Below are 10000 nucleotides of genomic sequence, written 5' to 3' on the forward strand. Positions count from 1 at the left end.
GAGCGATGAACTGAAACTGGGGTTATTTTTGGTTTTTGAAACAACTAATTCACTGGTTCAATTATTTTAATTCCATTTCGTTCATTTTTTTTTCTTTTTCTGTGAGCTCAATGCGCACATTAAGTAGTTTCTCTAGAGATAAATCAGATCAAGCCCGAACTGTGCGATGTAGTAGGGAGTTGTAGTTTCCAACAGGTAGATATTCTACAAAGTTTAGTGCAGAAAACATGGTAATTAACTGCAATGACCATAATCCATTGCGTGCCTACTTGTCCGTTCGGTGTGTTTCTATAGGCCTGCTACATTAGTTTAATGTGGGGAAGACACGGAGAGAGAGAGGAGAGACAGAAGATAGATATAGAGGGCAGTTGCTTCGCGAGGTATCTCTACCTGAAAATACATGATCTTAGTGATTAGTAGTCGGTGTTCTGCATTCATAAAAATATGCCTTATTTAATTTGAAGAACTACTAAAATAGTGATTATGTCAGACAGCAAGCAGCTCTATAGAGATGAGATGATGACTTGGAATTAAATATTAATATTAAAGTCATCAAATAAAACAAATATTTTATTAAAATAAATAAATGATGGTTAATAAGTGATAAGCAGTAATGGGAAGTCACTACCATCGTGGGACTTGTGGTGTTTTAATTGTTTTATTCAGTGTTGTTACAGCATTCAACCCACACAATACATAGTGCATTAAATGCCAAGATAAATAACATCTAATTTATGAATCTAACTGAAAACGAACCGACCTCAAGAAGAACTAATCTCTCAGCACTCATTTTGGATGATTTGGACACGATGTCATTTTGGTGAACTATCGTTTTAATGAAATAAATTCATCTTCTGAATCACTATACAAAATACATGCTATGAACAATATGAACATGCCATGCAAATGTCATTCTGAATACAAAACTACGACAGTATCTGTAACTACTGCAATAATAGTTCAGAATAAAGACTGTTGGTCAATCTAGCACTGGGCAAGGACCAGAGAGTTCTACAATCCAGACAGGTCAGAGCCTGGCTGACAGGGTCTATGTAAATGTGGCGGGTGCTACAATCCAGACAGGTCAGAGCCTGGCTGACAGGGTGTACGTAAATGTGGCGGGTGCTACAATCCAGACAGGTCAGAGCCTGGCTGACAGGGTCTATGTAAATGTGGCGGGTGCTACAATCCAGACAGGTCAGAGCCTGGCTGACAGGGTGTATGTAAATGTGGCGGGTGCTACAATCCAGACAGGTTAGAGCCTGGCTGACAGGGTCTATGTAAATGTGGCGGGTGCTACAATCCAGACAGGTCAGAGCCTGGCTGACAGGGTGTATGTAGAAGTGACGGGTGCTACAATCCAGACAGGTCAGAGCCTGGCTGACAGGGTGTATGTAAATGTGGCGGGTGCTACAATCCAGACAGGTCAGAGCCTGGCTGACAGGGTGTATGTAAATGTGACGGGTGCTACAATCCAGACAGGTTAGAGCCTGGCTGACAGGGTCTATGTAAATGTGACGGGTGCTACAATCCAGACAGGTTAGAGCCTGGCTGACAGGGTCTATGTAAATGTGACGGGTGCTACAATCCAGACAGGTTAGAGCCTGGCTGACAGGGTCTATGTAAATGTGACGGGTGCTACAATCCAGACAGGTTAGAGCCTGGCTGACAGGGTCTATGTAAATGTGACGGGTGCTACAATCCAGACAGGTCAGAGCCTGGCTGACAGGGTGTATGTAAATGTGACGGGTGCTACAATCCAGACAGGTCAGAGCCTGGCTGACAGAGTGTATGTAGAAGTGACGGGTGCTACAATCCAGACAGGTCAGAGCCTGGCTGACAGGGTGTATGTAGAAGTGACGGGTGCTACAATCCAGACAGGTCAGAGCCTGGCTGACAGGGTCTATGTAAATGTGACGGGTGCTACAATCCAGACAGGTCAGAGCCTGGCTGACAGGGTGTATGTAGAAGTGACGGGTGCTACAATCCAGACAGGTTAGAGCCTGGCTGACAGTGTGTACGTAAATGTGACGGGTGCTACAATCCAGACAGGTCAGAGCCTGGCTGACAGGGTGTATGTAAATGTGGTGGGTGCTACAATCCAGACAGGTCAGAGCCTGGCTGACAGGGTCTATGTAAATGTGACGGGTGCTACAATCCAGACAGGTTAGAGCCTGGCTGACAGGGTCTATGTAAATGTGGCGGGTGCTACAATCCAGACAGGTTAGAGCCTGGCTGACAGGGTCTATGTAAATGTGACGGGTGCTACAATCCAGACAGGTTAGAGCCTGGCTGACAGGGTCTATGTAAATGTGGTGGGTGCTACAATCCAGACAGGTTAGAGCCTGGCTGACAGGGTCTATGTAAATGTGACGGGTGCTACAATCCAGACAGGTTAGAGCCTGGCTGACAGGGTCTATGTAAATGTGGCGGGTGCTACAATCCAGACAGGTCAGAGCCTGGCTGACAGGGTCTATGTAAATGTGACGGGTGCTACAATCCAGACAGGTTAGAGCCTGGCTGACAGGGTCTATGTAAATGTGACGGGTGCTACAATCCAGACAGGTTAGAGCCTGGCTGACAGGGTGTATGTAGAAGTGACGGACGTCAGTGTGCTTGCTCAGCCGTACCACTTCCTCCTGAACCAGCTCACACAGAGACTAGAACTCAGAACATCCGCCTTGCAAACACACATGGCCGCCCTCTTGACAATGCCAACTACGCTACCAAAAAAAACAGTGACCAGGTCCCATCAATTAGATCTATAACACCCTGTTAGATATACTGTATTTGTGTTATTCATGTAGTTACTTTAATAATCCCTTTAATAACTATACCTACATGTACTGTACATATTACCTCAATTACCTCGATACCGGTGCACCCGCACATTGACTCTGTACCGGTACCCCCTGTATAAAGCCCCGCTATTGTTATTTACTGCTGCTATTTAATTATTTGTTATTCTTATCTCTTACTTTTTTTTGTTGCTATTTTCTTAAAACTGCATTGTTGGTTAAGGGCTTTTCGGCGCATGTGATAAATACAATTTGATTTGATTTGATTTAGTTCAGTGTTTGCTATGCTAAACTGTTTGTCTCTGAGTTATTCCCAACACTTAGATGTCAGCGTAGTGTTAGTGGACTGCTAGCAGTCTGAATGTATCAAGTCAGAACCCTGGAACTCTCATCTTCAAATGGGATTTTTACACTAACACATGAATAATGTTACAGAGAACTGGGAGACAGCGATGCTCACTAAACATGAATAATGTTACAGAGAACTGGGAGACAGCGATGCTCACTAAACATGAATAATGTTACAGAGAACTGGGAGACAGCGATGCTCACTAAACATGAATAATGTTACAGAGAACTGGGAGACAGCGATGCTCACTAAACATGAATAATGTTACAGAGAACTGGGAGACAGCGATGCTCTCTCACCACACGCTGGTGTAACGCAGGTCAACGTTGCACTACTGACTTGTTTTGTGATGAACTTGGTCGGCATCATGTCTGTCCATTTCAGACCTCCACTGAGGTTAGTCCTTGGACCCGTGTGTATGGAGAAGGGGTAAATACAGGTGGGATGGAGGAGTGACGGAGGAGTGACGGAGAGATGAAATAGAGGAGTGTGACCCCTTCCCAGGGTTGTTCTACCTTTCAGAGAAGGTCATGTGATTAACTGTTTAGCTGAGGGGGACCATCTGTTTTTTTCCTAATGCTCGATTTTACTGTGTTCATTAAAAAGCCATAAAACATGCCACTGCTTTTGGAAACTTTATCATAAAAGGCCTTTTAATATTGGCAAAGTGAGGAAAGTTATCACCGCAGTCACCGAGCAGCCTCCCCTGCCATAAAAGGAGACATATTCCTCATTATTACAAGTATTATCAGAGTCATTTTATTAATTGAATCTGGATAAAATTCTGCCAAAAACTATTATTTTTTTTACTGTATTTCTGGGTACTATAAAACATGTCCACGGCTTTGTGCCAAATGGCACCCTATTCCCTGAGTCCCTGGTCAAAAGTAGTGCACTATATAGGGAATAGGGCACCCTTTGGGACACGCACCCATGTGTCCCAGTGTCTATAATCCCAGCTACTGTGTCTGTGTAAGAATGAATTCACATCTTCTAGCTACACATCATAGTAGAGCTGCATCCCCTGGGGAACGTAGCACAGAGAATGGTCAAGGTCGTGTGGTATCTTAGAGCTGTGATTCACAACCTTTTTCGGTTACTGTACCACCAACAACATTTTGCGCTTCCCAGAGTACCCCTGAAGTACCCCTGATGTGCATTTTACCAGTAGGACTATTCTCTCATGAGTCTTCCCAGAGTACCCCTGAAGCTTCCCAGAGTACCCCTGAAGTACCCCTGATGTGCATTTTACCAGTAGGACTATTGTCTCATGAGTCTTCCCAGAGTACCCCTGAAGCTTCCCAGAGTACCCCTGAAGTACCCCTGATGTGCATTTTACCAGTAGGACTATGGTCTCATGAGTCTTCTCAGGTATCCCCAGGGGTCCTAGTGCCGTTATAGAAATTGAAAGACAGGCTGGCTGATGGTAAAAAAAATGGAGATACCTTATTGGTCATGCTTTATTGACAACCGATTGGATGTTGGGGAGCGAAGATGGAGTCCAGAGGCTCTCTGGCTCCTTTTTAAAATCCATCATCTACTGTATTAATTTGCACTCCTTCATCACTCTGCTCTGAATGAACTGACCAGGACAAAGCCAGTCTAATGATGAGCAGCCACCATAATGTTTTACCTGTCAAGATTTTAACAATCAGCAGACAAGGAGAGGACACAAGGAGAGGAAATAGGGAGAGGAAACAAGGAGAGGAAACAAGAATACGACACGAGGATATAACATAAGGAGAGGACACACGGATAGGACACAAGGAGAGGACAGATATTTAGGCATTTGAGAAAGAGACCCTTTTTAACAGTGATGTGTCTCCTCCACAGCCAATGGCCAGGGGTCTAACTCCTCAGCCAATGGCCAGGGGTCTAACTCCTCAACCAATGGCCAGGGGTCTAACTCCTCAGCCAATGGCCAGGGGTCTAACTCATCAGACAATTGCCAGGGGTCTAACTCCTCAGCCAATGGCCAGGGGTCTAACTCCTCAGCCAATGGCCAGGGGTCTAACTCCTCAGCCAATGGCCAGGGGTCTAACTCCTCAGACAATGGCCAGGGGTCTAACTCCTCAGCCAATGGCCAGGGGTCTAACTCCTCAGCCAGTGGCCAGTGGTTTAACTGATCTGTCTCCTCCTCAGCCAATGGCCAGTGGTTTAACTGATCTGTCTCCTCCTCAGCCAATGGCCAGTGGTTTAACTGATCTGTCTCCTCCTCAGCCAATGGCCAGTGGTTTAACTGATCTGTCTCTTCCTCAGCCAATGGCCAGTGGTTTAACTGATCTGTCTCTCCTCCTCAGCCAATGGCCAGTGGAATCCCTGGGGGCCTTGGAGTGGCTGCTCAGGGGTCTAACTCCTCAGCCAATGGCCAGGGGTCTAACTCCTCAGGCAGTGGCCAGGGGTCTAACTCCACAGCCAATGGCCAGGGGTCTCCTCCTCAGCCAATGGCCAGGGGTCTAACTCCTCAGCCAATGGCCAGGGGTCTAACTCCTCAGCCAATGGCCAGGGGTCTAACTCCTCAGCCAATGGCCAGGGGTCTAACTCCTCAGCCAATGGCCAGGGGTCTAACTCCTCAGCCAATGGCCATGGGTCTAAGTCCTCAGCCAATGGCCAGGGGTCTAACTCCTCAGGCAGTGGCCAGGGGTCTAACTCCTCAGCCAATGGCCAGGAGTCTAACTCCTCAGCCAATGGCCAGGGGTCTAACTCCTCAGCCAATGGCCAGGGGTCTAACTCCTCAGCCAGTGGCCAGTTGTTTAACAGTGGTGTGTATCTCCTCCTCAGCCAATGACCAGTGGTTTAACTGATCTGTCTCTCCTCCTCAGCCAATGGCCAGTGGTTTAACTGATCTGTCTCCTCCTCAGCCAATGACCAGTGGTTTAACTGATCTGTCTCTCCTCCTCAGCCAATGGCCAGTGGAATCCCTGGGGGCCTTGGAGTGGCTGCTCCAAGTCATGTGACGGGGGTTGGCAGAGGCGGGCGCGGGTGTGCCAGGGGGCAGCGGTCACCGGGCAACAGTGCGAGGGCACGGGGGATGAAGTCCGCAAGTGCAGTGACCAGCGTTGCCCAGGTAACGATAACCCCATAACCACCATAAGTGAGACCGCAAGAGTCAATTAACTGGAAGCGTAGAGTGAAGATAATGATCTTCCTCTTCGCTGAGGAAGAGTGACGTGCCTTTCTGTTCCTGTAGGAGGAAACGATAAGAGTTACATAAAGCAGAGGGTAGGCAACCCAGCTTCAGCTCTGCTCTGAAAATAGACAGAGCCTAGAAAGATCATCTGCAATTCAACAATGAATTCAACAACGGAGTAATAAAACGCTTCTATTTTGGGTTACGATAAAGATTGACAGATTGTGCTAAACTCATGAGATATGTATACTGTAGGTTATTGTCTATTCTTCAAGAACCAATGGGTAAATATCAAGACTTGAAATGACCATTGAACACCTTCCCAAATCACAGACTGGAGCTTTAAGAGGAAGCTGTTAGAGAGAGAGAGAATATATAGAGAGAGAGAAATAAAAAGAGAGAGAGGATAGAGAGAGAGTTAAAGAGAGAGAGATAAAGAGAGAGAGAAAATAAGAGAGTGAGATAGAGATAGAGAGAGAGAGAAAGAATAAGAGAGAGAGATAAAGAGAGCGAGAGAATAAGAGAGTGAGATAGAGAGAGAAAGAATAAGAGAGAGAGATAAAGAGAGAGAGAGAGAGAGAGAGAGAGAGAGAGAGAGAGAGAGAGAGAGAGAGATAAAGAGAGAGAAAGAGAATAAGAGAGTGAGATAAAGAGAGAGAGAGAATATAGAGGGAGAGGATAGAGAGAGAGAGAGAATATAGAGGGAGAGGATAGAGAGAGAGAGAGAGAGAGAGAGAGAGAGAGAGAGAGAGAGAGAGAGAGAGAGAGAGAGAGAGAGAGAGAGAGAGAGAGAGAGAGAGAGAGAGAATAGAGAGAGCGAGATAATAAAGAGAGAGGATAGAGAAAAAGAGATAAAGAGAGAGCGAGAATAGAGAGAGAGATAAAGAGAGAGAGAGAATAAGAGTGAGATAAAGAGAGAGAGAGAATAGAGAGGGAGAATAAGAGAGAGATAAAGAGCGAGAGAGAGAATAAAATAGTGTTATTTTGTCTAGGTCCTAATGTATGATTAATATCTTACTATTAATTGATGGTGTCGATTAACCCAACTGTTTTTATCTCCATGGAGACTGTTCGCTACCATAGCGATGAATGCAAATTCAATCTTTTGTTTGACCATTATCACCCTGTAAAGAGTGGCATTGTTTCTGTTGTAGGAGTAAGGACTGTAGGGAAGCAGTTCCCATTATCAATCTTTTTCAGACCTGTTCTATTTTAAGCAGTTTAATCCAACACAAAGAAACCATTTTACAACTACAGCATGTTCATGTATTACAATCTAGTTACAATCTAGTCTACACTTATGCAATTATAGAGGAGGCTGGTGGGAGGAGATATAGGAGGACAGGCTCCTTGTAACGGCTTCAATGGAATTAATGGAATGGTATCAAACCAGGGGTTGGAACCAAAATTATTTTCCAATCGTTTTGTCCTAAACAGATTCATTATTTTTGGGGTTCTGTTCCACTGTTTCGACCAGCAAAATAAAGTTCTGAACCGGTTCAAACCCGAAAAACAATGGGATTTTATTGTTCCTTTCTGTTCCTTTTTAAACCTCTGAAATATGTATTTTTTTTAACATTAATAGCAAATAGTATTTTGCCATAACAGCATGGTTTAATCGTAATGAAAGACAAACACACACTGTGCTGCCAGTCACAGTGTAGGGCGCAAGATGTAACTGACATTTTGAGGGTGAGGGACAGCGAGAGAGTTTGGAGGAAGCTTGCCTTGAAGCGCTGGGCATCTTGTTGTGACATACATCATCTGAATTAAGCCCACAGAGGAGGAGCAGCTTCTATGGAGGAACTGTGAATGTCTAGCTCACTAGCTTGTGTGTGCAGAGCAGCACTAGAATTAAAATCAAATTCTTACCTTTTGTAGTTAATAAATCCAATGTGAAACGTGATAACTATAGTATCCTTAACTAGCATTGAAAAGTAAATCCATTCTTCTTTAATTAAACATCTCTCCCTAATTTCTGAATTACACTTGTAATGTTGTCAGTAGGCTACAGTAAGCTATGCTTCACAGGGGAGGGTGTCACGATCGTCATAATAAGCGGACCAAGGCGCAGCGGGATATGAGGACATCTTCTTTTATTAGAGATGACGAAACACGAAACGAACACTTTTACAAAACAAAAACAACAAACGACCGTGAAGCTACAAACGTTAGTGCACACACAAGCTACAAACGTTCAACATAGACAATTACCCACAAACACCTAAAGCCTATGGCTGCCTTAAATATGGCTCCCAATCAGAGACAACAATAAACAGCTGTCTCTGATTGAGAACCAAATCAGGCAACCATAGACTTTCCTAAACACCTACACTGAACACAACCCCATTCACAACCCCCTAAACAATACACACACCCTAAACTAGAAAAAACACACAAACATCCCATGTCACACCCTGACCTAACTAAACTAATAAAGAAAATCAATATAACAAAGGCCAGAGTGTGACAGAGGGGCAGGTAGACTCAACACAAACACACCCCCACTGGCAAAAATGTCCAGCTGGCAGGCAGACGCTGGAATAATAATAACAATAAAAATTATAATGATAATAAAAATTATGTTAATACTAAAAATACAAAAAATAATAACAATAATAATACATAAATAAATACATAATAATTAAATAATATAAGACAAATAATAATATACAAAAAAAAATACAAAAAAAAATAAATAATAATAATAATACAAAAAAATAAAAATAAAAATAAAAATAAAAATAATAATAATAATAATAATAATATTTTCTGAGTGACAGACTGAAGGCTTTGTATAGGCACTTTTTGATGTGACTTTTGTGGGACTGGAAAAAAAGTTTTTAACCAGTTTGCATGCTTTAAAAATAACGGTTATCTTCCGGAACAGTATAGATAACTTTAGTTTATGGTTCGGGTTCCGTTCCTAATTGTTATTTTCCGGTTTTCGGTTCTGTTCCCTGAACCAGTAACAACCCTTGATGGAAACCACGTTTGACTCCGTTCCAAAAACTCCATTACAACTATTACAATGAGCCTCCTATAACTCCTCCCACCAGCCTCTTCTGGACTATACATATTTGTGAGTCAGCAATAACCCAGCAATGTGTTGTGTACGGTTCCCTCCCTAGCGCCCTATGAGATCTGTCTGGAGGACTACACTGTATCCATGGTGTGGAGAAGAACACCTTCAGGAGAACTGGCCTTCAACAGGTGTCCTCCCAATGCCACGGGTAAGGACACGTGTGTGTGTGTGTGTTTGTGTGCGTGTGTGTGTGTGTGTGTGTGTGTGTGTGTGTGTGTGTGTGTGTGTGTGTGTGTGTGTGTGTGTGTGTGTGTGTGTGTGTGTGTGTGTGTGTGTGTGTGTCTGTGTCCTCCTAATGCTACACTAAGTACAGTAAGAACAGTAGTCATGCCCTGGGGTTTTGTCTATCCTAGTGGTTACCACCACTGCCTTTGGGGCATGTGAGCGTGGTATCAAACACTTGTCATACCCTCTCACTTACCCTACTTTTTTCATTCAAGTCTTCACTTTTAACTTCGATTCATAAAATACATTTAAAAAAATAACAGTTTAAAAAAAGGATAGTCCTGCTGGTCTGAATTCAGACTCCAGCCGCTGTATGGCCATTGACTGAATAATGAACCAAGAGAAACTAGAGCACTTTAGAATGTTCTGCTGTAACTTAGTTGATAATGAAATGAGTCATTTTCCAGGGGCTA

At 43.9% G+C, this 10000-nt stretch overlaps 1 protein-coding gene across 1 annotated transcript in view; it reads left to right on the forward strand.

Moving 5' to 3' along the window:
* Positions 1 to 10000, forward strand: part of LOC120040083 (adhesion G protein-coupled receptor B3-like) — a gene marked incomplete at its 5' end in the record, with an annotated part of 140518 nt that overhangs the window by 14233 nt on the left and 116285 nt on the right. The window contains 2 exons of the mRNA XM_038985346.1: positions 6050 to 6214; positions 9409 to 9510. Of these exons, the coding sequence (XP_038841274.1) occupies positions 6050 to 6214; positions 9409 to 9510 (267 nt within the window). The remainder of the gene's footprint in view (positions 1 to 6049; positions 6215 to 9408; positions 9511 to 10000) is intronic.

This window comes from Salvelinus namaycush, unplaced genomic scaffold (assembly GCF_016432855.1).
Source record: "Salvelinus namaycush isolate Seneca unplaced genomic scaffold, SaNama_1.0 Scaffold321, whole genome shotgun sequence".
NCBI lineage: Eukaryota > Metazoa > Chordata > Actinopteri > Salmoniformes > Salmonidae > Salvelinus > Salvelinus namaycush.